Source organism: Megascapheus bottae, chromosome 1, assembly GCF_031878675.1.
Source record: "Megascapheus bottae isolate mThoBot1 chromosome 1, mThoBot2.hap1, whole genome shotgun sequence".
NCBI classification, from domain to species: domain Eukaryota; kingdom Metazoa; phylum Chordata; class Mammalia; order Rodentia; family Geomyidae; genus Megascapheus; species Megascapheus bottae.
In genome coordinates this window covers 3,017,972-3,043,248 of record NC_143509.1, presented here as the reverse complement: position 1 = coordinate 3,043,248, position 25,277 = coordinate 3,017,972, and the positions used below count along the sequence as shown (strand labels likewise).

At 55.1% G+C, this 25,277-nt stretch overlaps 3 protein-coding genes across 5 annotated transcripts; 1 reads left to right on the top strand and 2 right to left on the bottom strand.

Moving 5' to 3' along the window:
- The first annotated feature begins 716 nt into the window (after window positions 1-716).
- Swsap1 (SWIM-type zinc finger 7 associated protein 1) lies at window positions 717-3,285 on the top strand. The gene is made up of 2 exons (XM_090337595.1): window positions 717-981; window positions 1,493-3,285. The coding sequence occupies exons 1-2, from the start codon at window positions 730-732 to the stop codon at window positions 1,997-1,999; spliced, it is 759 nt and encodes a 252-aa protein (XP_090193721.1). The 5' UTR covers window positions 717-729; the 3' UTR covers window positions 2,000-3,285.
- A 266-nt stretch (window positions 3,286-3,551) lies between these two features.
- Epor (erythropoietin receptor) lies at window positions 3,552-8,716 on the bottom strand. Its single transcript, XM_090336995.1, has 8 exons — window positions 8,489-8,716; window positions 7,638-7,764; window positions 7,172-7,347; window positions 6,924-7,078; window positions 6,356-6,509; window positions 6,186-6,273; window positions 4,583-4,670; window positions 3,552-4,483 (listed from the first exon to the last, which is right to left on the bottom strand). Exons 1-8 carry the CDS (start codon window positions 8,601-8,603, stop codon window positions 3,872-3,874), a joined length of 1,515 nt encoding a protein of 504 aa, XP_090193121.1. The 5' UTR covers window positions 8,604-8,716; the 3' UTR covers window positions 3,552-3,871.
- Window positions 8,717-10,100: 1,384 nt separating this feature from the next.
- Window positions 10,101-25,230, bottom strand: Rgl3 (ral guanine nucleotide dissociation stimulator like 3). 3 transcript variants are annotated; one of them, XM_090336706.1, is made up of 19 exons: window positions 25,111-25,230; window positions 24,689-24,802; window positions 23,050-23,276; window positions 22,676-22,726; window positions 22,205-22,419; window positions 19,077-19,246; window positions 18,762-18,977; window positions 17,940-18,043; window positions 17,762-17,846; window positions 16,269-16,367; window positions 16,081-16,167; window positions 15,833-15,865; window positions 15,630-15,751; window positions 14,732-14,827; window positions 14,308-14,376; window positions 14,118-14,211; window positions 13,211-13,363; window positions 13,009-13,123; window positions 10,101-11,663 (listed from the first exon to the last, which is right to left on the bottom strand). In XM_090336706.1, exons 1-19 carry the CDS (start codon window positions 25,141-25,143, stop codon window positions 11,545-11,547), a joined length of 2,202 nt encoding a protein of 733 aa, XP_090192832.1. In that variant the 5' UTR covers window positions 25,144-25,230; the 3' UTR covers window positions 10,101-11,544. The 3 variants fall into 3 exon arrangements, with proteins under 3 accessions (XP_090192832.1, XP_090192823.1, XP_090192815.1); XM_090336697.1 differs by having other exon boundaries at window positions 16,269-16,325; window positions 17,762-17,825; window positions 25,111-25,167; XM_090336689.1 differs by having other exon boundaries at window positions 16,269-16,325; window positions 25,111-25,166.
- Between the last annotated feature and the right edge of the window lie 47 nt (window positions 25,231-25,277).

The window sequence follows — 25,277 nt, the reverse complement described above, 5'->3', positions numbered from 1 at the left end:
GCCAAGGTTCTTTAGTCTCTGTCTCCCCCCCTTTCTCTCTCCTGCCCCCTTTCTCCGGATTTTGTTCTCTTGCCTCAGTACTAACAAGAGTTAAAGAATTATCAAATTAAAGAATTAAAAAAATGTGGAAGTGAGAAGACCGCACAGACAGCTGCTGCTGAATTCTGTGCGGGGAGGGGGGGAGACTTGAACTCAGGGCCTCGGGCCTGGCTTTTTTTTTTCTTTCTGCCCAAGGCTGACACTTGAGTCACCGCTCCACGTTTTGACTTTTGGTGGTTATTTGGAAGTCAAGCGTCTCACAGGCTTTCTGATCCGGGCTGGCTTCGAACTTGGAGGCTCAGATCGCGGCCTTCTGAGTGGCTGGGATTACAGGTGTGAGCCGTGGCGCCAGGTGGGTACATTTAAGGCTAGGTGGCCAGGTTCCCTACGACTCTCAACTTGTACACTCGTCTGATTACCTGCCTCATCCCCAGCGATAGTATTCATGCTGCTTTCCCTCCCCGACTCGCCCCAGAGATCCCCTCAGAGCAAGGTTTTGCCTCCCCATTCCTCCACTCTCAGACTAGATTATTTGCTCAAGGTGGGGGGAGGAGCTAGCAAGAGCTACCTGAGATGGGCAGCTCTGTGAACCAATAGACAAGCTAGACGCGCTCTAACCAATGGGGCTTCTTATGGGGCGGGCTTAAAGCTGGAACCGCGCCCTTGATTGGACAGAAGCTACGTTGCCGAATGGCGGAGACGCTGAGGCGAGTGCTAAACCGGGGCAGCGTGGCTGGCAGCAGGGAGGAGGAGAGCGCGGCCGAGGCAGGGCCGCCTGTGCTGCTGCTCGGTACTTCAGGCTCTGGGAAAACAGCGCTGCTGTTTGCAATAGCCCTGGAAGTGGCCGGAGAAGGCCGCGGCCCTGTGCTCTTCCTGACCCGGCGTCCTCTTCAAAGCCTCCCCCTGGGTACCAGAACCACTCTCGACCCTTGGCGGCTGCAGGTAACGGCAGGGCGGGGCTTGTAGCACTGCTAGCCTATGATGGGGCTGTGAGGGAATGAGTGACATGGACACAAACCAATGACCACTGAAAACTGGTTGGCGACCTCCCCCCCACCCCGGAAGCAGCTATAATGGGGTGGAGCGGGGAATTCGTGAAGGGCGGGACTTAGTTGAGATTGATTGATGCGGCATCCAATAAGAGAGCGGTGAGGCCTGGGAGCGCGTGGCCTAAATGGTAGAAAGCCTGCCTAGCACGCATAAAGCCCTGGGTTCGATTCCTCAGTACCCCATACACAGAAAAAGCCAGACGTGGCGCCGTGGCTCAAGTGGTAGACAGTGCCCAGGCCCTGGGTTCAAGCCCCAGGACTGACAACAAAAAAACCTTGCAGCAACCTGCAGCAATGATAAAGTCCTGCAAGACCAAAAGAGACCCAGGAGATGGGTACTGCTCGGAGCTAGCGTCTGGCCTCCTGTGCCAAATTGGCCTTTTCCTTCTTTTCCCATCTTCTAGAAAATTCACTTCCAGTACCCACCCTCCCCGCGAGAGCTCCTGAGGCTCCTGTGTTCTGCCCATGAGACCCAGGGGCCTGCCCCCTCCCTGCTGCTGCTGGACGGCCTGGAGGAGTACCTGCTGGACGACCTGGGGGCCCAGGACTCCACCTACCTGACTGCTTTGCTCTTGGACACCGCTGCCCACTACGGTCGCAGGCTGGGCCATGGTCAGGGCTGCGGGCTCTTGGTGGCCTTGCAGACCCCGGCCGGGGAAACCGACAGCTGTGACGGCCTGCAGATGGCCATGCTTCGGCGCTACTTCCCGGCCCAGTGCTGGCTGTGGCCAGATGCAACAGGCCCAGGAGAGCACCGCCTGCGGGTCTGCCTGGAGCCTGGTGGGCTAGGCCCCAGGGCAGAGTGGTGGGTGACTTTCCAGCCACAGGGAGAGATGAGAATCACCCCGTGGCCCACCCAAGCTGGTAACCCCAACTCGGAGGAGAGTTCAAGTGCTGGAGGCAAGCCTTGAGCCATGGTGGGTGCTGGGATACTTCATTCTGGATCATATGAAGATGCAAAAGGCCTACAGAATGGAAAGGACTTTGTCTCTTTCAAAACTAGCATTAAAAGCCAGGCGCTAGCTACTCAGCAGACTGAGATCTGAAGATGGCAGTTCAAAGTTAACCGGGGCCAGAAAGTTCCTGAGACTCTTACCTCCAGTGAACCACAAGAAAACTGGAAGTGGAACAGTGGATCAAGTGGTAGAATGCCAGCCTTGAGCAAAAATATCTCAAGGACAGGGTCCAGACTCTTGAATTTAAACCCCAGAACCAGTACAAAAAAACAAAAACCAAAGTCAATCAATTGACCAGGCGCCAATGCTCATGCCTGTAAATCTAGCTATTCAGGAGGCTGAGGTCTGAGGATCAAGGTTCAAAGCCAGCCCAGCCAGTCCATGAGTCTCTTATCTCCAATTAACCACCAGGAAACGAGAACTGGCGCTGTGGCAAGTGGTAGAGCACTAGCTTTGGGTTCAGGGACAACACCCAGGCCCAGAGTTCAAGCCCCACATCTGACCAAAAAAAAAAGAAGATCGATAAATTAGCTTTATAGATTTTAAGAATGTAGCTCAGTGGTAGAGCTGCAAGGCCCTGGGTTCCGTTCCTCAGCAGTTAAAAAAAATCAAATCACCTAGCATTATTATGTACATATCAACATTATTTTAATAATACTTAACTTTCCTGTTTTGAATTATGTCGTTTCATGATAAATTTAATTTTCCAGGGCTTTCTTTGTTGCCACTAAACCTTATTACTAATATTCAACCACATTTTCTAGTCTCATTTCCTTTTTCTCAGTTACGTAATATTCTGTGGCTGACTGTACCCCAACTTATTGAGCATATGGACTTATTCTCACAACATTCTTTTTTTTTTTTTTTTTTTTTTTTGCCAGTCCTGGGCTTGAGCTCAGGGCCTGAGCACTGTCCTTGGACTTTCTCAAGGCTAGAGCTCTACCACTTGAGCCTCAGCACCATTTCCAGCTTCTTTCTATGTATGTGGTACCGAGGAATCGAACCCGGGTCATCGTGCATGCTAGGCAAGCACTCTACCACTAGGCCAAACTCCCGGCTCTCTCACAACATTCTTGCCTACAAGTTTGGGTATATTTATGTTTTTTTTTTTCTTTAATCAAATTACTGAAAGATAAGATCTTCCTGAGTCAGCTTTCTTACTCAAATTTTTGAAAAGTACTTAAACTACTCCTGAGTCAATGGTGTGGTGGCATCACAGTAATTTCTTAAAACATGGCCTAATTCAGAATCAAATCCTATGGGTCACTGTCATTACTAGGGGGCACAGAATAGTTCTAGGCGCTCAGAACAGCTTTCCTTTAACCAGGGTCTATAATGAAACTACATTTCCCAGCACCCTACTATTCTGCTTGGAACAATTTTCCGATTAACCAGGGTCTATAATGAAACTACATTTCCCAGCATCCCCACAGTTCTGTTTCAGGTCAGATCCAAGTGAAACTACTCAGTGGAGTTAACCACTCAGACTGAAGAGGTGCTTGTTATGACAGCTAGCATAACTTACACGCTTTGTCATGATGAGTCTTCCCAGAACCTAAATTGCAGACTGAGCTTAAGGAACCTATGGCGTGTTTGTAGATAAATGTCACGGTATGCCACACACACATATATATATATATTCACATGTATATACACAAGAAGGAAACTGCACATCTTTTCAAACACTGCCAGGGCGTGGCTACTACCTGAGCAGGATGGGCTGGGCAGATGGCCAAGGGCCATTATCTTGAGACTGGCTCCCCGGCCCCTGCCTGGACTCTCTCAGGGGGGGCCATATTGGATCTCTGAGCCTCCACAGCTGGAGTCCTAAGAGCAAGCCACATAGCTGGGATGCAGAGGCTCAGTAGCTGGGACCAGGCTGTTCTCGTAGGGGTGACAGTATGGGCCATCCGACGAGTCCCCAGGGGCTCCCTGGGAGCTTTCCGAACTGTAATCCGTTGAGATCCCTGAGTCAGACACCATGAGGTACAGGTACTTTAGGTGGGGTGGGGTGGGGGGCAGCGCAGGCCTTGGTGTCTTTGGACGCAACAGCTGGGAGCTAGGGTCCAGGATGGTGTACTCGAAGCTGGCTGTCAAAGCCCCCTCCAACCTGGGCTTTGAGGCCGTGTCAGAGGAGCAGGAGGGAGCTTCCGAACCTTCACCCAAGGCCTCTGCATTCACGCTGCCACCAGGGTCTGAGAGGGGCTCGCTGCAAGGGCTTCTGGGTACCAACCACTTGTCCAGCACCAGGTAAGTGTCCTGGGCATGCTCAGTGCCCAGCGGCTCCTGCAGGGAGCCCTGATCACCTGGCCCTGGCTCCACCATCTGGGTCATCCCCCAGCAGCGCTCAGAGAGGACCTCCAGATGGACAGGGGCGTCTTCTGTGAAGGGGGTGCAGGGATTCCACCATAGACAGCCATCGTTTTGCGACAGCCACAGCTGGAAAGCACAGCACCAGTCTGCTCAGTGGCCTGGCCTTCAGCTAACCAGCTGCAGGATAGCCCCGGACCCAGAAGAGGGGACAGCACAGCCACTTACCTGGAAGTTACCCTTGTGAGTGGTGAAGAGACCCTCAAACTCGCTCTCTGGACTGGGGATACCAGGCCAGATCTTTTGCTTCAGAGACCTGATAGGTACAGATGGGAGGGGGCGTGGCGTGAGTGAGAGAACACCTGCCTCCCAAGCAGGAAGCCCTAGGTTCAATCCCCAGCACTCCCTAAACATTTAAAAGCCCCCTCCCTCTCCTTAAGCCAGACACATGATTATAGTCCTAGCTGCTCAAGAGGCTGAGATCTGAGGATCTTGGTTCAAAGCCACTCTAGGCAGGAAAGTCCCTAAGACATACACCTCCAGTTACCAGTACAAGCCAGAAGTGAAGCTGTTGCTCAAGTGGCAGCACAAACTAAGCCATGTGAGAGCACAAGGCCATGAGTTCAAGGCCTCAGGTTTGATAGGTAGATTCTCTACCTCCTGAGCCATGCCCCCGCCTTTTTTAAAATTTTACTGGCACACACATACACACACACACACACACACACACACATACACACTCACACACACAAATGGTTCTTTCTTGGCCATGTTACTGAACATAAACCAGTATCTTCAGAGCTACTAAAACTTCTGGGAAACAGGGTGAAGCATCAGCATTGCCCTACCAAAGGGCAACTGGAATTGAGTTTTTGAAGGATGTATAAGAGTTCAATATTTTCTAATGTTGGCTTTGGCTTTACCTGAAGGTCCATTGTGTCACTGTTTTGGTCCTTTCTGTAGTTTTACCACTCCCCTTAGTATCTTTAGCATTGACTCCAAGGCTGAAGAGGTACCTCAGTAGGAGACTATATTAAGCTTAGTACTCTCAATGCTCTGAGTTCAAATCTCCTAAGCCAAAGGCTGACATCTAAAACTATAGCCTGCAGAGATTCCTGAGTGGCTGACTCGTCACTCACCCTTACACCCCTGCTCCAGCCCCATGGCTCTGATAGCTGCTTCTGTACTCCAAGTTCAGTCCCACCCCAGAGTCTTTACACTTAATGCGCCTTCTCCCCCACTTTTGATGTGGTTGCATCCGGTTCCCACTTTAGTGTTTTGGTTACTGTATCATGTCCCTAGCCACCAGTCACACTTATAACCACATAGCTACACGTCTCCTTGACCATGAGACCCACAGGACTCGTGGTCCACTCTCTTTGAGATGCCTGGTACATGGCTGTCTCTTTTTTGTTATCTATGTATCCATATCTGTATATGAATCTCTGTATATTCCAAGGAAATGAATGAGGCCAGGAATGATATCTAGTGTATGGCTTGGCTGACGGGAAAGGAAGGGCATTCTTGGCAGAAGGCACAGTGTATCCAAAGGCTTGGGGGCCTGCAAAGCTCTGCTATGTGTCTGCAATCTCACCTCCCTGAGGATGTCTGCTCAGATGGTAAGAGCATGGGAGGAACTTGACAGAGGGATTTGGGGATTTAAATCTTCCCAGGCAGGGCGCGAGGCGCACCCGGCTAATCCCCAGCAATCACTGTGGAAACTGAGGCAGGAGGACTGAGGTCTGAGGCCAGCCCAAGGCCAACAGCTGGAAACCCTTCCTGAAGAGTCACTAAAGCCGAAGACAGGGGGCCCCCCGGCGGGGTGGCTCACCGGCGGTGGGACAGCAGGGCGAGCACGGCCAGCAGCGCCAGGATGAGCACGAGGATGACCGACAGGGTCAGGATGAGGGGGTCCAGGTCTGGTGACAGGGCGGAGTCAGGGCGGAGGGCTTCCCGGGGTCTCCCCGACCACCCTCCTCCAGCTCCTCCCTGGGGTCTCACCGCTAGCTGTCTGCAGCGACGCGGGCTCCGACCAGGCGCTCCAGAAGCCGCTGAAACTCGGCTCCGCCATGCGCGCGCGGACGGCGAAGGTGTAGCGGGTGGTGCCGCGCAGGTTGCTCAGAACGCAGTCGGTGCGGCCTTCCAGGATCTCCACCTGGGGGCGTGGCCTCGTGAGGGGCGTGGCCGCGCGAGGGGCGTGGCCCCCCGTGTGGGCGTGGTCTAAGAGACTGTGGGGCGTGGCCTCGTCCTGAGCAGGCCTTTGGGGGTGTGTCCTTGTGGGGCGGGGCCTTCGGAGAGGCGGGGCTAGGCAAGGACAGCCCTTCCCCTAAGCGTTGCATGTAAACCAATGAGAGCAGGGAGCAGGGCCTCGTCTGGAACGATAGCCAATCAGCAGAGAGCTGCCGAGTCTGGATGGGACCGGACCTGGGTGGTAGAGCAGGAGCGAGGGCGCGTGCTGGAATTTGGGGATGGCGTCTAGGGTCGAGGGTTCTGCTGGGCTTCGTGGCGACGGCATGGCGGGGCTTGGGGTCCTGGGGGGCTTTGGGGCCGTGACACCGCCGGGACTCACCCTCTGCGCGCCCCCTGCGCCGCCCGCGGAGACGTCCACCTCGTAGCGGATGTGGGTGGTCATGGGTGCCCCGGGGGGCGGGAGCCAGCGCAGCACCACGTGGCTGCCCTCCTCCGCCCTGCGCGCCTGCAGGTCCACAGGGGCGTCCAGAAGCACTGCGGGAGGAGGGGGTGGAGGGGTCGGGCAGGTGGCCAGGGCCGAGACACCCCTCCACGGCCCCCCTGCCCCGTCCCCCCCCCCGCACTCACCCACTTCGTTGATGTGGATGACGCGCTTGTAACGCAGGGCGCGGGAGGCCGAGGTGACGCGGAGCTCCAGCGGCACGAAGCTGGACGTGTCGGCCGTGGGCAGCGAGCACCAGAAGCGCACGGTGCCGCGGGCAGTGAGAGCCCGGCGCAGGCCGCACGGCTTCCAGGGTTCACCCCTGCGCCCACGGGGAAGAGCGCATTGGAGGTGTGAGTATAGGAGGATCGCGTTCCAGGGGCCATCGCGGCCTGAGTTATGGTTACCTAGGCCACTAGGGGCGCTGCTCCCCCACGGTTTGGGGGTCCCCCCCAGCAATCACGATGTGGGGCGTGGCCTGACCCCAGGCATGGGACGTGGGGGGGGGATCTCAAGCTAGGACCTCCGGGAAGCTCTACCTCTTCCCACCCCCCTCCTTCCCATCCCTGGGCACTGGCCGGGGACCCGCACCCCCACTTCCATCTCACTCACTCCAGCTGGTAGGAGAAGTTGTAGTTGAGCCCCGAGCTGGACGCCTCCTCCCAGAAGCACACCAAGTCCTCCAGGCGCTCCGTGAAACACACCAGGTCTTCAGCCCCGCGGGCCACCAGCAGGGCAGCTGGAGGTGGGGGGACGGGAGGGGGCGATGGCGGATGGAGAATGCCCAACACCCCCCCCCGTCCCCATCCGTCCAGGAAGCCCCTCCGGGTCCTCAGGCCCCAGCTGCCCTTTCCTTCCCCCCTCCCACTGCCTGGGCGGACCCGATAAGAACCAAGTCCTGTGTCCCCTCCCACCCCCGCGTGAGTGGCGCCCCTCAAACTTCCAAGCGCAAATGGCTCTGGTGTCCCCCACCCCCCACCGGCCCAGCCTCCAGACCCCGCCCTGGGACCCGCAGGCCCCGGCGGGTGGGTGGGGAGGAGGCGGCCCCTATCTGCCCCTGCAGGCTCCGGGTGACCAGATAGCGCCAACCGTGCGCCCGCGTCCCTCCCTCCACTCGTGGGGGGCTGCGCGCCCGAGCACCGTGTTTACAGTCGCCAGGACCCTGTCTTAGCCCTTCTCCCTTCATCCCCCCGCCCCGGGGGGCTCAGAGACCCACACCCCAACACCAAGGCTCAGCAGGTCCCTTAGGATCCTCTCTTCACCGCCCCCCCAATCCAGCCTGGGGGCTTCCAGCCCAGTTTCGTCCCATCAGGACCAGACCCGGGGGGGTTCAGACGCCAGCCGACCCCCACATTAACCCCCCCAGAATCTAATCTAGAGGTTCACTGACCAGCCTTTCCTTGCAGACCTGAGGGGAGAGGATGGGATGGGGAGGTGTGCCCGCCAGGAGCTGCAAACCTTACCTTTACTCTCAAACTTGGGGTCCGGGAGGCTGAATTGGGGGGCCCAGGCTGCCCCCGCAAACAGGAAACAGAGGAGTCCGACGGGTGGCCGCAGGGCAGTTCTGAGGGGGCCCATCACGCCGCAGCACCGCCCCCCTCACCCCAAACCCGGGGAGCCCCGGGGCAGCCAGGACTCCAGGCCCTCGGTTTCCCCTCGGCCCCTGACACAGTCCCCAGCTGGGTCCGCAGCTGTCTCCACCGGACACAGCTGACCAGGCCCTTCCCGGCCAGGAGCTCCGAGTGGTGGCGCCCCGGGGCGGGGCCAGCACCAAGCCTGGCCCCAGATAAAGGCCAGGCAGCTGCCTTGGGAGGGGACCGGGCACCGCCTGGCCCCTGGAGGAGGCTTGGGGGAGGAGGAGGAGGAGGAGGGGGGTCTGGAATAGTTCTAAGTGACAAACTTTGACACTGCCCTAACCCTGCACTAATGAGTCTTCTTTTATCTCAAATATGTCCCCATGCATAGCAAATATTGCTCTCCCAAAATGTCAGGTCTTGGTTATTCAGACCAATCAGTGTGATGTTCAAATCAGGAAACAGAATGCTTGCAAAGGTCTAGGCTATGCTGTGGGGACAGAAGTATATGGTTTATTATTTGTGAGGTGTACATATTCTTTTTGTTTTGCCAGTCCTGGGCTTGAGCTCAGGGCCTGAGCACTGTCCTTGGACTTTCTCAAGGCTAGAGCTCTACCACTTGAGCCTCAGCACCACTTCCAGTTTTTTTTCTATGTGTATGGTACTGAGGAATTGAACCTGGGTCTTCATACATGCTAGGCAAGCACTCTACCACTAGGCCAAACTCCCAGCCTGTACATATTAATTCTGAAGTGTGGGATTTCTTTTCTGATTTGGGTTTTCTTTTTATTTATTTGTTTTTGGCCAGTCCTGCAGCTTGAACTCAGGGCCTGAATACTGTCTTTGGGCCTTCTCAGGCTAGATCTCTACCACTTGAGCCACAGAACCACTTCCGGCATCCTCACACATGCTAGGCAAGCACTTTTACCACTAGGCCAAACTCCCGGCACTGATTTTTCTTTTCTCTTTTTTTTTTTTTGACCAGTCCTGGGCTTGGGCTCAGGGCTTGAGCACTGTCCTTGGACTTTCTCAAGGCTAGACACTTATCTACCACTTGAGCCTCAGCACCACTTCTGGCTTTTTGCTATGTATGTGGGGTACCAAGGAATCGAACCCAGGTCTTTGTGTATGCTAGGCAAGCACTCTACCACTAGGCCAAACTCCTGGCCCTGTTCTTTTCTCTTTTTTAATGTGTGTCTGTGCCAGTCCTAGGCCTTGAACTGAGGGCATGGGTGCTGGCCGTGAGTTTTTGTGCTCAAGACTAGTGCTCAACTTCCAGATTTTTATTTTTTATTTGGAGTCTCAAGGACTTCCTACCAGGACTGGCTTCGAACTGTGATTCCTGAGTAGTTAGGATTACAGGCATGAGCCACCGGCAACTGACATCTTTTCTGCTATATAACGATTTGGTTGGTCCTAGGGCTGTAACTCAGGGACCAGGCACTCCCTCTGAGCTCTTTTGCTCAAGGCTAGCACTCTACCTCTTTGAGTCATAGATAAGGAGTTCCATGGACTTTCCTTTCCATGCTGGCACCGTCCCTGAGCTTCTTTTGCTCAAGGCTAGCATCTAGCATTTGAGTCACAGCACCACTTCTGGCTTTTTCTGTGTATGTGGTACTGAGGAATGGAACCCAGGGCTTCGTGCATGCTAGGCAAGCACTCTACCACTAGGCCACATTCCCAGTCCCCCATGCTGGCTCTGAATTACCAACCTCAGATCTGAGCCTCCTAAATAACTAGGATTACAGGGGTGAGCCACCCGCACGGGCACTGTTCTCATTTTTTTTAAAGAAACAATTTTACTGCTTACATATTTTATACACTTGGGATTTGATAATATTGTAAGTAGCCAAGGGCCAGTGACTCACAGCCTGCAATCCTAGCCGCTCAGGAAGTTGAGAATGGCATTATCTAAGCTAGCTAGGTCAGGAAAAGTCCATGTGACTCCAAGTGAACCAGCAAAAAGCTGGAAGTAGAGCTGTGGCTCAAGTAGTAGAGCACTAGCCTGGAGCAAAAGGGTTTGGCCTTTGAGTTCAAGCCCAGCATGGGCCCTTATAACAATTAAATGGCAGGATGGACTCCTGCTTTATTCCTCAAATCAATCGAAGCACCGGGTGGGCACTCAGCTGCCTGCAGGCCATGCTGCTCACATCCGGGGTCTGCCAGAAGTCCCCAACACCTGCAGGCCAGGTGTGGCAGTTCACACCTGCTCATCTCCATGAAGCCGTTCAGAATGATGCCAGGAGCATTAACCAAGTAGCTACCTGCGGGAGAGCCAGGGGTACCCATCACGCCTCCCTCTCTGCCTTTTCTCATTCTGCTTGTCCAGTCCTAAATAATGCCCTTGCCTTTGATTCTCATGGACTTTTATTTCTTCCCTTGCCCTACACATACATGGCAGAGAAGAGGCAGAAGCATCACAGGGCAGTGGAGGCTGGGTTCTTCATGCTTCCACATCAGTCTTGGATTCAAGCAACCCCCTGGTTTGAGCTTGAGTTTTTTTTCTTTTTGATTAGGGCTCTAGTACCCCAAAAGTCAGAGAAATAGAGTCTAGTAGGGGAGGGGGAATGTTGCAGAATACAGAGAAAAATGGCTTCTATTAAGCAATAGAGCCTGGAAGCTGGGGGTTCACACCTGTCACCCTAAAGACTCAGGAGGCTGAGATCTGATGATAATGGTTCGAAGTCAGCATGGGTAAGAAAGTCTGTGAGACTCTAATCTTCAATTGGTTGTAGAAAAACCAGAAGTGGCGCTGTGGCTTAAAGTGGTAGAGCGCTAGCCTTGAGCACAAAAGCTCAGAGAGCATCCAGGCCCCGAGTTCAACCCCCACAACTGACAAAAAAAAAAGAAGGAAAGAAAAAGAGGTGGTGGTGGAGGCTTTCCAGGACGGAGGTCCCCCACTTCCATGGTGATAGAAGCCAGGACCCAAGACGCTCTTGTGGAGGTCAGGATGGGGAGACAGAGGAGGTAGGCCGGGGCCCCTCTTTCCTGCGTAGCATGAAGTCTCCGGGGGCTTGAGGGCTCATTGCGTAGAAGACGTTAGCATTATCCGGAATCAGGAGCTCTGGAGAGAAGCAGAAATGACCCCAGGAAGGATCCAGAGAACCTTCTAGAATTCCAGTGACTGTCTTCCACTCCCCTCCCTCGCCCAGCCATACTGGAGGAACTTGGGTAACTTCCCCTTGCCAGTTTACACGATGTTCTGGCTTCAGGCTCTATACCTGAGTTATTCTTTCGGGATGCGTGGCTCACCTGCTCCCAGGCCCTGTATTGTCTCTTGGTGGCTCACACCTGTAAATCCTAGCTACTCTGGAGGAGGTCAAGATGTGAGGATCACGGTTCAAAGCCACACCGGGCAAGAAAGCCAGGCGACTCTTTATCTCCAATAAACCACCAAAAAAATGCTACAAGTGGAGCTGTGGCTCAAGTGGTAGAGCACCAGCTTTAAGTAAAAGAGCTCAGGAATAGCACCCATGCCCTGAGTTCAAAGCCCAGTACCCCCACATATTATATGTGTTTTCCTTTCCTTGTTTTCTCATAGATCCAAGCCCAGTTCTCCCCTCCACCCCCGCCCTCCGCCTGGACCTGAACAAACTCATAGTCCAGGCTGGGAATGTGGCTTAGTGGTAAGAGTGCTTACCTAGCACGCATGAGCCCTGGGTTCCATGCCTCAGTACCACATACACAGAAAAAGCTGTAAGGTGCTGTGGCTCAAGTGGTAGAGCACTAGCCTTGAGCAAAGTAAGCTCAGGGACAGTGCCTAGGCCCCGAGTTAGAACCTCACGAATGACCAGAACAAAAACCAACAACTGCCTCATATCCCTATCCAGTTTGGGCAGACAACCTGCACTTCCCATCTCCCACCTGACCTTGAATAGGGTCAGTGCCAGGTAATGCTGGGCTCCAACTTTTTTTTTTTTTTTGGCCAGACTTGGGGCTTGAACTCAGGGCCTGAGCACTGCTCCTGAGCTTCTTTAGCTCAAGGCTAGCACTCTACCACTTGAGCCACTGCACCACTTCCAGCTCTTTCTGTGTATGTGGCGCTGAGGAATCGAACCCAGGACTTCATGCATGCAAGGCAGGCACTCTATCTACCCTGAAGCCACATTCCCAGCCCAGCACCCTTTATGGGTCACCCTTTATGCCTTGGCTGTCCTAGTCTATGACCTTCCTACTTCTGCTTCCCACCACTCGTGTGAGAACACGTCAGTGGAACCACACTCAACCAGTGGTTGAGGCAGAGTCTCATGGATGTCTTTTTATCTGAGCTGGCCTTGAATCCCGATCTTCCAATCTCAGCCTCCCAATTAGCTGAAGGCTGCAGCCACGAACCCACTGCACCTAGCAGTGGTTTTTTGACGCCAGTAGAGACTGCATGTGGGCCCAGGTTCCAAGCTGTCCCTGCTCACCTCTGTCCCCAGGAAGGACCTGGAATAGCTGATAGGCACAAGACCCAGACTGGGACACATTGTGCTTTTCTAGGGCTCGCTGGACCACACTGGGTGCTTTGTCCTGACTAGTGAGCTGCAACACAAGGGTGGGAAGTAAGTGGGGGGGTCCCCACTCGGAGAGCAGGGCTGCACCCAGCAGGTCCCCAGGTCAGCTCCTCACCAAAATGCTCCGGTATAAATTCCCATGGTCGTTGTCAATGCTGACCCGAATGATACGGGCTTCCGAGTCCTGCTGTCCCGCGAGGGGCACTCCAGGGCTTCTCAGGGTCGAGGCCAGAGACCGGGAGTCCGGCAGGTCTGGGCTCAGAGGCAGCTATAAAAGGATGAGAGCAAGCACGGCACTGGTGGCTCGCGCCTGTCACGCAGCTACTCAGAAGGGTTGAGATCTGAGGCTCCCGATTCAAAGCCAGTCCTGGAGAGAAAGTCTGTGCGATTCTTATCTCCAATTGTCCACAGCCCTCAGTCCTCTTTTACACAAACAGATGGCCACACACACCATGTCCACACACACAGCAAATCCTGTGTACAAGTGACGGGCCTGGCAGTGCACTCCTGGAATCCCAGCACTCAGGAGGAGCACTGTGAATTGGTAAAGACATTCCAGGCTGCACAGCCCAGACTTGTCTACAAGACACACGTCATCAGACACAGGTGATGCACACCCGCAACCCCAGCTGTTCAGGAGCTGAGATCTGAAGATCTAAGTTTGAAGACAGCACAGGGCCAGAAAATTGAAGAGATCCTTAATCTCCGATTAATCACCCTAAAGCGCAAGTGGAACTCCAGCTCAAGTGGTAGAGTACCAGTCTTAGGTGGCAAAAGCCAAGAGCCTGAGACTCTGAGTTCAAGCACCAGTGTGAAGGGACACACACAGGAATGGACACTGGGGGCACACACACACACACACACACACAATCAAATTGGTCAGCCAGACCCTTGGAGGGGCTTTTGGTCTCCTGACTGGCCCCCAATCCCGTGCATGCAGACAATCCGACAGGAGCACACACATTCACAGGAAGAGATCTAGATACCCCTGTTCTCCACCCGAACCCAGGAGGCCTAGGTACCTTGGTATTGGGGCCCTGAGGCCCTGGAGAGGCTGGAGGGCTGCTGGGAGGATCCTTGGTTCTAGGACTGGATGGAGGGGAGCCTGGGGACAGACTGGGGGAAACACAGAGCCTGAAGTGGGGGAGGGGTGGCTGCTCTGACCTTTGACCCCACTGTCTCTCTAAGTCCTTTCACCAATTGGGAAGTCACCTGGAGGGGGGCGATGCAGGGTCCCCAGGACTGGCACCAGGAGATGAGTTTTTCTCTCGAGACAGCTTCCTGAGAATGGGAACAAAGAATAATGCAGACAGCTGGAGGCTGAGACCTGATGATCAAAGCCAGTCCAGGCAGGAAAAGTCCATGAGGCTCTTACCTCCAATCAACTATCAGAAAGCAGTAGTGGAGCTATGGCTCAAGAGGCAGAGAGCCAGCCTTGAGTAATAAAGCTAAGGGCCAGCGTTAGGTGCTGAGTTCAAGCCCCAGGACCAGTGAAGGAAGGAAGGAAGAAAGGAAGGGAGGGAGGGAGGGAGGAAGGAAGGAAAGATGCTGAGGCCAGACTGTGCCTGAGCAGACCTCCCAATCCTGGCTCACATGACTCTTGACCCCTCAGGTACCCCCCCCATCCCCAACTCACGCACTGAGACGCTTTGTGAGGCTGATGCGACGCCGAATGCGTGGGGAGCTGGGGCAGGAGGCGGCCGGTGGCTCGATGACCCGGGAAAGCCGGTAGCTAAATCAGAATTGTGGATGGGAGAAGGGGAGCCAGGATGCAGCAGGGGAGGAAGAGACAGGAGTGAATGAGTCGGGATTGGGTCTTGTGTGTGGAGGGAAAGCTTCAGCAGAAAAGAGACCCCAGATGGTGGGTCAGGGGAGCTGAGGGGAGGCAGCAGGGAAAAGGTGGGGTGGCGTGGTTGGCTAGCCACCTGGAGATTTACAAGGTGACACAGAAGAATTTCTTTTCTTATTTAGGTTGTGTTAGGATTTGAACTCAGAGCCTTCTACCATGGAGCCACGTCTGTACTACCAGTTCAACAAAGGAGTTGGGTCAAGGGTCAACCGGGTACAAAGTTCTGCTCAGGGTCAAGGGTGAAGGTCATGAATTTGAGAGGCTGGCTGGAAACAAGTGGGTTGAATCAGATGGTCAGATATGCAAAGTTGGAGTTAAGCCAGGAACTGGTCGCTCACGCCGGTCATCCTAGCTACAGAGAAGGCTGAGATCCGAGGATTGCAGTCCCAAGCTAGCCAATGTTGAGCAAAACAGCTCAGAGTCAGCAACGAGGCCATGATATCTCTCTCTCTCTCTCTCTCTCTCTCTCTCTCTCTCTCTCTCTCTCTCTCTCTCTCTCTCTCTCTCTCTGTCACACACACACACTCACACACACACACACACAACTACTGGGATTGTGGGAGAACACCCAGGCCCTAAGTTCAAGTTTGGGGCTGGGGGTGGGCAGGCTCACCACACAGGTGGGGGCTGGGCTAGGGGGTTGGAGGGGTGACAGGTTACAGCTGGGCTAGGCCCCAGGTCTCACCCCTGCTCTTCACTGAGCTGGCGCTGGGCTTCCAGGGCGGCCATGATGGGCGGGTGGGGGCTCAGGTTGTAGCTTGCACAGCGCCTCTGTAGCTGCTGGATTCGGGCCAGGATCTCCCACTCCTGAGGAGTTGGCCTGTGAGACCCCCCCACCCCATAACCACCACCTCCCTGCACCCCTAACACCCACCTGGGCCCATTTACCTTTCTCCTCTTCTCAAAGTTGATGAGATCCCCCTGGGGAGGGGCAACATTGATCTGAGCTGGAGTGTCCAGGGTCAAGGGCAAGGGTCAAGGTCAAGAAGTGGGATGTCAGGAGCCCTACTGTGCCCAAGGGGCTGAGGTCAGGGGTTCAAGGCAGGATCAAGGGTCAATAGCAGGAGGCCCACTGAGTTTGGAGCAAGTGGATCTGGGGTCAGGGGTCAAGGGATGGGGTTGGGGGGGAGTCAAACCTTCAACATGTCCGGCAGGGCTGTGTCCAGCATAACCAAGTCAGTGAGGAAGGTGCCAAGGTAGGGAACAGGACCTGGGGGAAGCTTCTGCAGCCCCCCCCAAGCTCCGGTCACTCTGGGGTCACCGCTGACCCATCACCTGCTGAGGGTCCTCCCTGTACCTCCCCAACCACCGCCATGACACTCACGGAAGGCAGGCTTCCTGGGGTGCTGTCCTCCTCTTGGGGTGTCTCAGTGGCCTCCTCCTTGGTGGAAAGGAAGGACTGGTCTAGGGTCTCCTGCAACTTCTTCAAAACCCACAGTGACACTCATCGTGTATGTGTGTGTGTGTGTGTGTGTGTTTAGATCCTGGGGCTTGAACTCAGGGCCTCGCTGCTATCTCTAAGCTTTTGTGCACAAGGCTATTGATCTACCACTTGAGTCACAGCTCCACTTCCAGGCTGGTTTTTTTTTTTCTTTTTTTTTCCAGTAGTAATTGGAGCTAAGAGTCTCACACACTTTCTTGCCCATGGCTGGCTTTAAAATAGCGATCCTCAGATCTCAGCCTCCTGAGTAGCTGGATGAGTCATAGGTGCCCTGCAAAGTAGATATTCTTTCCCCCTCCCCCAGCCCCAAAGTAGACATTCTTATATTCTGTATCTGTCTGATTGTTGATGGAGCAAAAACAAGGCCTGGCACACAGTAGGTGCTGAGGGGACACAGTAGGTGCTTTGACAGAGCTTCCTGTCCCTTGTGCCCTCATTATTTGACATATGCCTTCTCTAGGTGTTCACTGAGTGCTTATTGTGTGCCAGGCACTATCTGGAGTGCCAAGCAGATAGCACAAATGTTTATAGAAAAAAAGTGGTGGGGGGCTTGGAATGTGATTTAATGGTAGAATGCTTGCCTAGCATGCATGAAGCCCTGGGTTCCATTCCTCAGTACTAAATACACAGAAGAAATCAGAAGTGGTGCTGTGGCTCAAGTTGTTGAGTGCTAGCCTTGAACAAAAGAAGCTCAAGCCCTGAGGTCAAGCCCCAGTACCTCCTGAGAAATAGTAGCACAGAATCATAAACCCCATAATAGCACAGGCAGAGGAACTCGTCATCACGCAGGCAGATGGGGGCCCTTAACTTCAGGAGAGTTTCTTCAAGGTGAGGCATATAGACAGACACTTCCAGAACCAAGCCTGCCTATCTGAGAGGGAGAGGGGGACAGTAACAGAATGTTCTAGACTTAGGAAGAGGTTCTGTGTTCCACTTATTCTGAATTCACTGGAAGAACCAGAGCCTGATTGCAATTAGAACCTTCGTCTTTGCCTATAATGAATCAGCCTTGGCCCACATTTAAAGATTCATGCGAATCAAGAGAAGTTCCCAGAACCCATTTCCTTTTCCACACTTGGCTGCCACTCTAGCCTTAAGTAACCTTTTCCTGTCACTTCTTGTATTTTGTCAAGGCTTTTTTGCTGAGCATCACAGAAACAGTGAAGCCAGTGGCTCACGCCTGTAGCCCTGGCTCCTCAGCAGGCTGAGGACCTGAGGATCGAGCTTCAAAGCCAGCAGGGGTAGGAAAGTCTCTGAGGCTCTTATGGCCAATTGAAGCGCAAAATGCTAGGAGTGGAGCTGTGACTCACAGTGGTAGAGCGCCACACACCCGACCCTTCCTGCCTCCAAATCCCCTGATCAAGAACCATGCAAACCTGAGAAAGAATCTCTCGGCTACTCAGGTGGTTGTTCTCGTCGGAAAAAATTTGTGACAGTTTTCTGAAGGTGGATAATGGTTCCCTGGTGGGGATAAGAGAGAGAAGGTCCTCAGACCTGGGGAGCTGAGATGGGAGCCCCCACTCCTCTGCCGCCCCCATCGCCCCCCCTCCTCACCGGCTCACGGCTCCCCAGCTGCGCTTCAGCCGGTAGATGGGGTTAGACTGCAGGGCGGACAGGATGGCCCGCAAGGAGGAGAAGTTCCGCAGTTCCCGGCAGCGCTGGGGGCGGGTGGGACACAGGTCACTTTGGGAGCTGGCTCCCAGGCCACAGCCACCTGGGATCACAACTTCGGAAGCCACGTGACCCTGGGGTCCTGCTAAGACTTTCCCCTTCCCCCCCGCCCCCCGAATCCCTTCCTTGGCTCCTCCCATAGCCTCGCCCACCAAAGCCCCGCCTCTATATCGACCCACCCCGCAAAGCCACGCCTCCTGCCAGAGCCCTGTTCTGCCATAGCCCCGCCCACCCACAGAAGCCCCGCCTCTATATCGACCCACCCCCGCAAGGCCACGCCTCCTGCTAGAGCCCTGTGCTACCATAGCCCCGCCCACAGCGAAGCCCCGCCTCTATATCGACCCACCCCCGCAAGGCCACGCCTCCTGCTAGAGCCCTGTTCTGCCATAGCAACGCCCACCGGGGGGCCATACACCCCGTGAGCCCCGTCCCCTGGCCGGGTCTTCTCCCAGCCTCTCTCCGCTTACTCCACAGCTTGCTCCAGACCCATTCCTTTCTCCAGGTCCTTTAACAGGTCCCAGACTGTAATCCTCTGTGGCCCAGGCTCCTCCCACCACCCCTAACCTTGTACACCACGCCCACAAAGAAGCCCCGCCCACCGACACCACGGCTCTACCCTAAACGCCCCGCCCACCCCGCTTTACGTGCACGGCCACGCCCCCATACGTAACCACGCCCCCACTGTAAAGCCACACCCACACCCACCTGGGCAATGCGGATCCACTTCTCGATCCTCTGTGCCCGCTGCGGTGCGGCCAGGCTGGGCGCCCCCAGCACCGAGCCCAGCACGCAGCTGGTCACCTTGTTAAACTGGGCCACGGTGGCGCGGACGGTGGGGGAGACACCTGCGGCCCCGGGCCGGTCCCGCTGCGACCACACGGAGCCGAGGCACTCGCAGGCCCGCACGCGTGAGAAGAGCTCCTGGGTGGGAGGGTGAGATGGGAGGGGGACTCTGACCTCTGCGCCTCTCCAGGGCGCCCCTCCGAGACACCCCACTCTACCCCAGCCCAGGGTTCTCACCACATCTATGAGGGTCAGCTGCTCCGCCACCTCGCCCTCGCTGAAGTCCAGGATCTCTGGACCTTTCTGTCCCATCCCTTCCTCCTCCTCTTCCTCTTCCTCCTCCTCCTCCTCCTCGGCGAGGCCCTCTTGGGAGTCTGGTCTGGGGGTCGGGACAGCCCTGGGAGGCCCTGAGGATTAGATGGGGCACAGGTGGCTCACCCCTGTAATCCTAGCTACTCAGGAGGCTGGGATCTGTGGAGCTGCTTCCAGCAGATTCTTATCTCCAGTGAACAACAAGAAAGATAAGGAACAGCATCCCTGAGTTCAAGCCCCAGGACTGGCACAGAGAAAAAACAAACTAAAAAAACGTTTAAATTTGAGCAGAGGATAAGAGTAGACAAGGCAAGGCCAAGTCAGGCTAAAGCTCTAGCAACTACAGAAAGAATTTTTAAAAACCTAACCCCTCCCCAGTCCCTTCCCCCTTTTTTTCTGTCATCTGTAAAAAGCATTGAAAATTTAAAGGGACTTGGAGTTTCTTCAGGAATGGATTGATTTAGTTATTCAGCACAACAAGGAAGGAACTTTCTACATTGCTAGGCAAGAACTCTACCACTTAAGACTATATTCTCTTCCCTTTTGTTTCCTGTTTTTGTTTGCTTTCTCTTCTAATTTTGCTCAGGTTCTCCTGCCTCTGCCTACCAATGAGCTGGGATTGCAGACATGCATCACCACACAAGGCGGAGAGGTAGGTGTTTTTTTTGGGGGGGGGGTGTCTGTTGTGGGACTTGAATTCAGGGCTGTCCTAGAGGCTGTTTGTGCTCAAGGCTAGCGCTCTACCACTTAAGCCTCAGCACCACTTCTGGCTTCTTCGGAGTAGTTTAATGGAGGCACAACCTGGATTTTCCTGCCCAGGTTGACTTCAAATCCTGCTCCTCAGATCTCAGTCTCCTAAGTAACTAGGATTAGAGGCGTGAGCCACTGGCACCCAGCTCTTGATTTTCCTTTTCAATCAAATGAGATCCGGCAAACTAGACTGCAATAAAGTGTGGAGAAAGCAATATTTTAAAAACAAAACAAAGGGCCGAGAGTTTGGCCTGGTGGTAGGGTGATTGCCTAGCATGCACGAAGACCCGGGTTCGATTCCTCGGTACCACATACATAGAAAAAAGCCAGAAGTGGTGCTGTGGCTCAAGTGGTAGAGTTCTAGCCTTGAGAAAGTCCAAGGACAGTGCTCAGGCCCTGAGCTCATGGCCCAGGACTGGCAAACAAAACAAAACAAAACAAAAACTTGAATTTCAACGTCAGCGCCCTCTATGGATCACATTAAAGAATTGCACTCTTCCTTTCCCAAAAGATAAAGAATTATAAATCACTGGATGGCCAAATGAGTGGTGGGTTTTGGTGGTGGTGATTTTAACAGGTTCTGGCTAGACAGCCCAGAATGAACAGGAATCCAGAATCCTCCTGTTGGAATTATTACTCAAGAGCCTGAATCATTCTCATGGAATTAATTTCTCAAATGCTAGAACTCTAGGCATGCACTACCACACCCAGGCTTATACCAGTAACTGTTGAAAGCCACCTATGAGTGTTCTTTACTAGTGTGTTTCTCCTATTTTGATATATACCTGAATTTTCCTATAGCAAAAAATCAAATGGTAGATATTAAAAGAAAATCTGTTCCATTCTCAGGGTATCAGTGGCTCCTGGCTATAATCCTAGCTACTCAAGGCCTGGGCACTGTCCCTGAACTTCTTTGCTCAAGTCTAGGGCTCTGCCACAACTGAAATCTAGAGGATCATGGTTCAAAGCCACTCTAGGCAGAAAAGTCCACAAGACTTAATCTACAAAACAACCAGCAAGAGCCAGGTGCTCGTGGCTCACACCTATAATCTTAGCTGCTCAGGAGGCTGACATGTGAGGATCAAGGTTTGAAGACAGCCTAGGCAGAAAAGTCTGTGAGACTCTCTAACCAGAAAAAGAAAACGAAAAAGGCAGAAGTGGTGCTGTGGTTCAAGAGCTAGAGCTCTAGCCTTGAAAAAGAAAGAACAGTTCAGGGCCAGGAGTTTGACCCAGTGGTAAGCATGCTTGCCTAGCATGCAGGAAGACCCTGGTTCCATTCCTTGGTACCACATATATAGAAAAAGGTTGGAAGTGGTGCTGTGGCTCAAGTGGTAGAGCTCTATTCCTGAGAAAGCCCAAGGACAGTGCTCAGGCCCTGGGTTCAAGCCCAGGACTAGTAAAAATAAAAAAAGACATGAATGGATTACAAGCATGAGCCATTGGCTAATAATTCTAACAAATTTTCAATCACAACATGGGCTGGCAGCTATTAACCTGGAATGCACAGTTCCTAATGCTTTGGAAGACCAGTTGTGAAAACTCAGTAGCAAGAAGAGGAAGATAGCTAATAATCAGGAGGTCAGGGGAAAAAAAATACAACTAGAACTCTAGGGGCTTTACTAAGTGGCAGCACTTCTTAATCTAATCTAATCTGAGGATTAGAGGTGAGGCTTAGCAACAGAGACCAGATCATACACTCAGGGTGGAAGATGATAGCCTAAGCTAAATGCAATTATTCAGCCAGCTAATCCTTGAGCCTCCTGCTCTGGAGCCAGCACTGGGGAGCAGATGGAGGGGACCCTTCTGACTCCTCTCCTCACAAAGTGAGGGACCCAGATGCAGGTGGCTCACGCCTCTAATCCCAGCTACTCAGGAGGCTGAGGTCTGAGAATCCTGGTTTAAAGCCAGCCTGCCAGCCTACACAGGGAAAAAATCATGACACTCTTATCTCTCACTAAGCAGCAAAAAGCTGGAGACAGCGACTTGAGTTATAGAGCACCACCCTTGAGTGGAAAAAGCTAAAGGACAGGGCTGGAGTATAGTCTAGTGGTAGAGTGCTTGCCCAGCATGCATGCAGACCCAGGTTTGATTCCCTGGTACCACATACATAGAAAAAGTCAGAAGTGGTGCTGTGGCTCCAGTGGTAGAGCTCTATCCCCAAGAAAGCTAAAGGATAGTGCCCAAGCCCTGAGCTCAAGCCCAGGACTGGAGGGAAAAAAAAAGGCTAAAGGACAGTGTCCATGCCTAGTATGTGCACATACATGTACTCAAACACACACATACACACACAGAAACCTCCTTACCTGCCCAGGCCACAGCCTGCTCTTCTTTCTCCTGTTCTCGCTCAGTCTCCTTCAAGAACTCTTCTAGAAGTTTCTTTGCTTCCTGGGCCTCGACTCCCCCTGGAGCTGCCCAACCCAGAAAGCTCTGGACACTGCTGAGGTCTCGATGGGCAGGGGGGTCTCGGAAGTCCTGAGGGTGGTCCCGGAGCCAGGAGCCCAGCACTGATATCACAGCCCTGCCCACAAGTGGGGACAACCTTAGAGTTGGACCCAGATCTGAATTAAGATTCAAAAGAGATGCTAGCTAGTGGGATTGATTGGGTACTTCCTCCATTAGAGACCCCACCCCCACCCCTGCCTGCAGGACACCAGGCAAGAAACAGATGCCCAATCTTGGACCATCAGGTCAGCTAGCCCTCCAGCCCCCAGAGTGAGGGGTGATCACTGATTTGGGGGACCCCCCTTATTCCCCATGCCTTCCAAAAGACCAACCTTAGGTTCTTGTTGATGCTCAGATCTTGTCTTTTTGTCTTGCTCTCTTCCCTGGGAAAGGTTAGAGGGGTTCAAGAGGAGAACCAGGAGTTTCCTGAACTTGAACTCAGGGCCTGCATGTGCTCCTTGAGCTTTTCTGCTCAAGTCTGGTGCTCTACCACGGCTCCACTTTTTTTTGGGGGGGTGGTGGTTAATTGAGTGTTGTGAACTTTCTCCTACCCAGGCTGACTTTGAACCTCAGCAATCCTCAGATCTCAGCCTCCTGAGTGGCTTGAGCCACTTCCTCCCCTCCCTGGACTTCCTGCTTGTAACACCTAAGGAGAAAAGACAGGGGAGGATGGGGCGGGTACTGCAGTCTTTTGATAGCCACTGACCTGAGAGGTGGGGGCGGTGGTGGTGGGGGCAGCAGGAAGCCCAGAACTCGGGCGGTGGGCACGAAGGCCTGGTGGGTAGCCAGGAAAGTGGGTACAAAGCTGGGATCCTGCTCTGGGTCCCCAGACACCAGCTCCTGCAGCAATCGCTCCAGCCTGGCTGCCCTCAATGCCCGCACCTTGCTGGTGCGGTAGTGCAGGAAGGTTTCCGTGGCATTGGGGCTGGGAATCTATAAGCAAGGGGTCAGAGAGGGTAATGAGAGGCCTGGAGGGGCTTCCAAGCACGCCCTTTTCTTGTTACATGTATCTTTAGCTCTTTGCCTGTGTGTGGGCCAGTTCTGGCGCCTGAATTCAGAGCCTGAGCTTTTGTGCTTGGTACTCTACCACTTGAGTCACAGCTCCACTTCCAGATTTTTCTGTGGCTAATTGGAGATGAGAGTCTCAGGGATTTTTCTACCTGGGCTGGCTTTGAACTGTGATTCTTAGATCTCACCCTCCTGAGCAGCTGGGATCACAGGCATGAGCTACTTGGCTTCCTAGCTCCTCGTTTCAATCTGTCCCTGCTCATGAGTCTCTCAGAATCTCGGTCCCTGTGCACAAATGGACCGTCCCCTGTAAACCCTAGTCCTTCTGAGCGCTGCCCCTGGCCAGGGCCTCTCTGCTGTCTGGCTGCCTTCACAGGCCATGCCCTGGCCCCGCCTACCCTCTCCCAGCGGCCTGTACACCCCGCACCCCTCCTTCCAGCGTCGGCCCACTGAGCCTGGATTTCCTAGACTCTGCTGTCCAGTTCTGCCCTCACCTGGTTGAGTGACCACCACTGCCACTGCTTGAGCACGGAATTGGCCCCACCCCATTTCCTGTGCTTGCTTCCCTCTCCTGTCCGACCCTAGGCCCTTTTCCACTCACACTCCAATCCCTTTCCTCCCAATCTCTCTGTCAGCTCACCCCGCCCCCAGGCCCTCATTTGGCCCCAGGCCCAAGCTCCATCTATCAGCCCCTGCTCCTCCAGCTCCCCCCCAGGCTCGCCCTCTCCCTCCCTCACCTGGCTGTTCTCCCCTCACCTGGCTGCCCCCCAGGCCCGCCTCCTCCCTCACCTGGCTGTGCCCCCCAGACCCGCCCCTCCCTCACTGGCTGCCCCCCCAGGCCCGCCCCCTCCCTCACCTGGCTGACCCCCAGGCCGCCCCCTCCCTCACCTGGCTGACCCCCCCAGGCCCGCCCCCTCCCTCACCTGGCTGACCCCCAGCCCCGCCCCCTCCCTCACCTGGCTGACTCCCAGGCCGCCCCCTCCCTCACCTGGCTGACCCCTCCCTCACCTGGCTGACCCCCAGGCCGCCCCCTCCCTCACCTGGCTGACCCCCCCAGCCCCGCCCCCTCCCTCACCTGGCTGACCCCCAGCCCCGCCCCCTCCCTCACCTGGCTGACCCCCAGCCCCGCCCCCTCCCTCACCTGGTTGACCCCCAGGCCCGCCCCCTCCCTCACCTGGCTGACCCCCAGGCCGCCCCCTCCCTCACTGGCTGCCCCCCCAGGCCCGCCCCCTCCCTCACCTGGCTGACCCCCAGGCCCGCCCCCTCCCTCACCTGGCTGACCCCCAGGCCGCCCCCTCCCTCACCTGGCTGACCCCCAGCCCCGCCCCCTCCCTCACCTGGCTGTGCCTGGGCCCGGCTCTGGGCCGGGAGCGCTGGCTGAGCTGCCTCCGCAGGGAGACGCTGAACACCGCGCCGTCCTCGGTCTCCTCGCCCCAGTCCTGCACGGGCGCCTGGACGGGGCAGCGAGCTCAGGGCGGCCCCGGGCCTCGGCCGCACGGCCCAGCCTGGCCCTCCCGCCCGCCCTCTTTCGGGGACAGGACGCCGTGTGGGTCCCTTCTGCGCCCCAGGTCAGCGTGAGGAGAAGGGGGGGTGGACCCCATCTCACGGATCCTGCCCGTCCCAGCTCTTCCTTTAGAGGCGCTCCGAAGTGGGGGCTTCCCTGTCCCGAGTGGGGGCAGGTCCGTCGTGGGGGGGCGCCTGCAATCTCTGGCCCTGCGGGGTCAGTAGTGATGTGGGGCCCGGGTCCCCGTTCCCTTACCAGGGCGAGCTCCCTGCCCGCCGTGCGCTCCATGGCTCCGCCGCGCCGCCGAGTGAGGCGGAAGGGCCGGCGGGCTGCGGGCCGCCGCGGGGCTCGGCGGGGGCGGGGGCGGGGCGGGGCCCGGCGAGGCCCCCAGGACCCACAGGTGTGCGCGGCCCTGGCCCCGC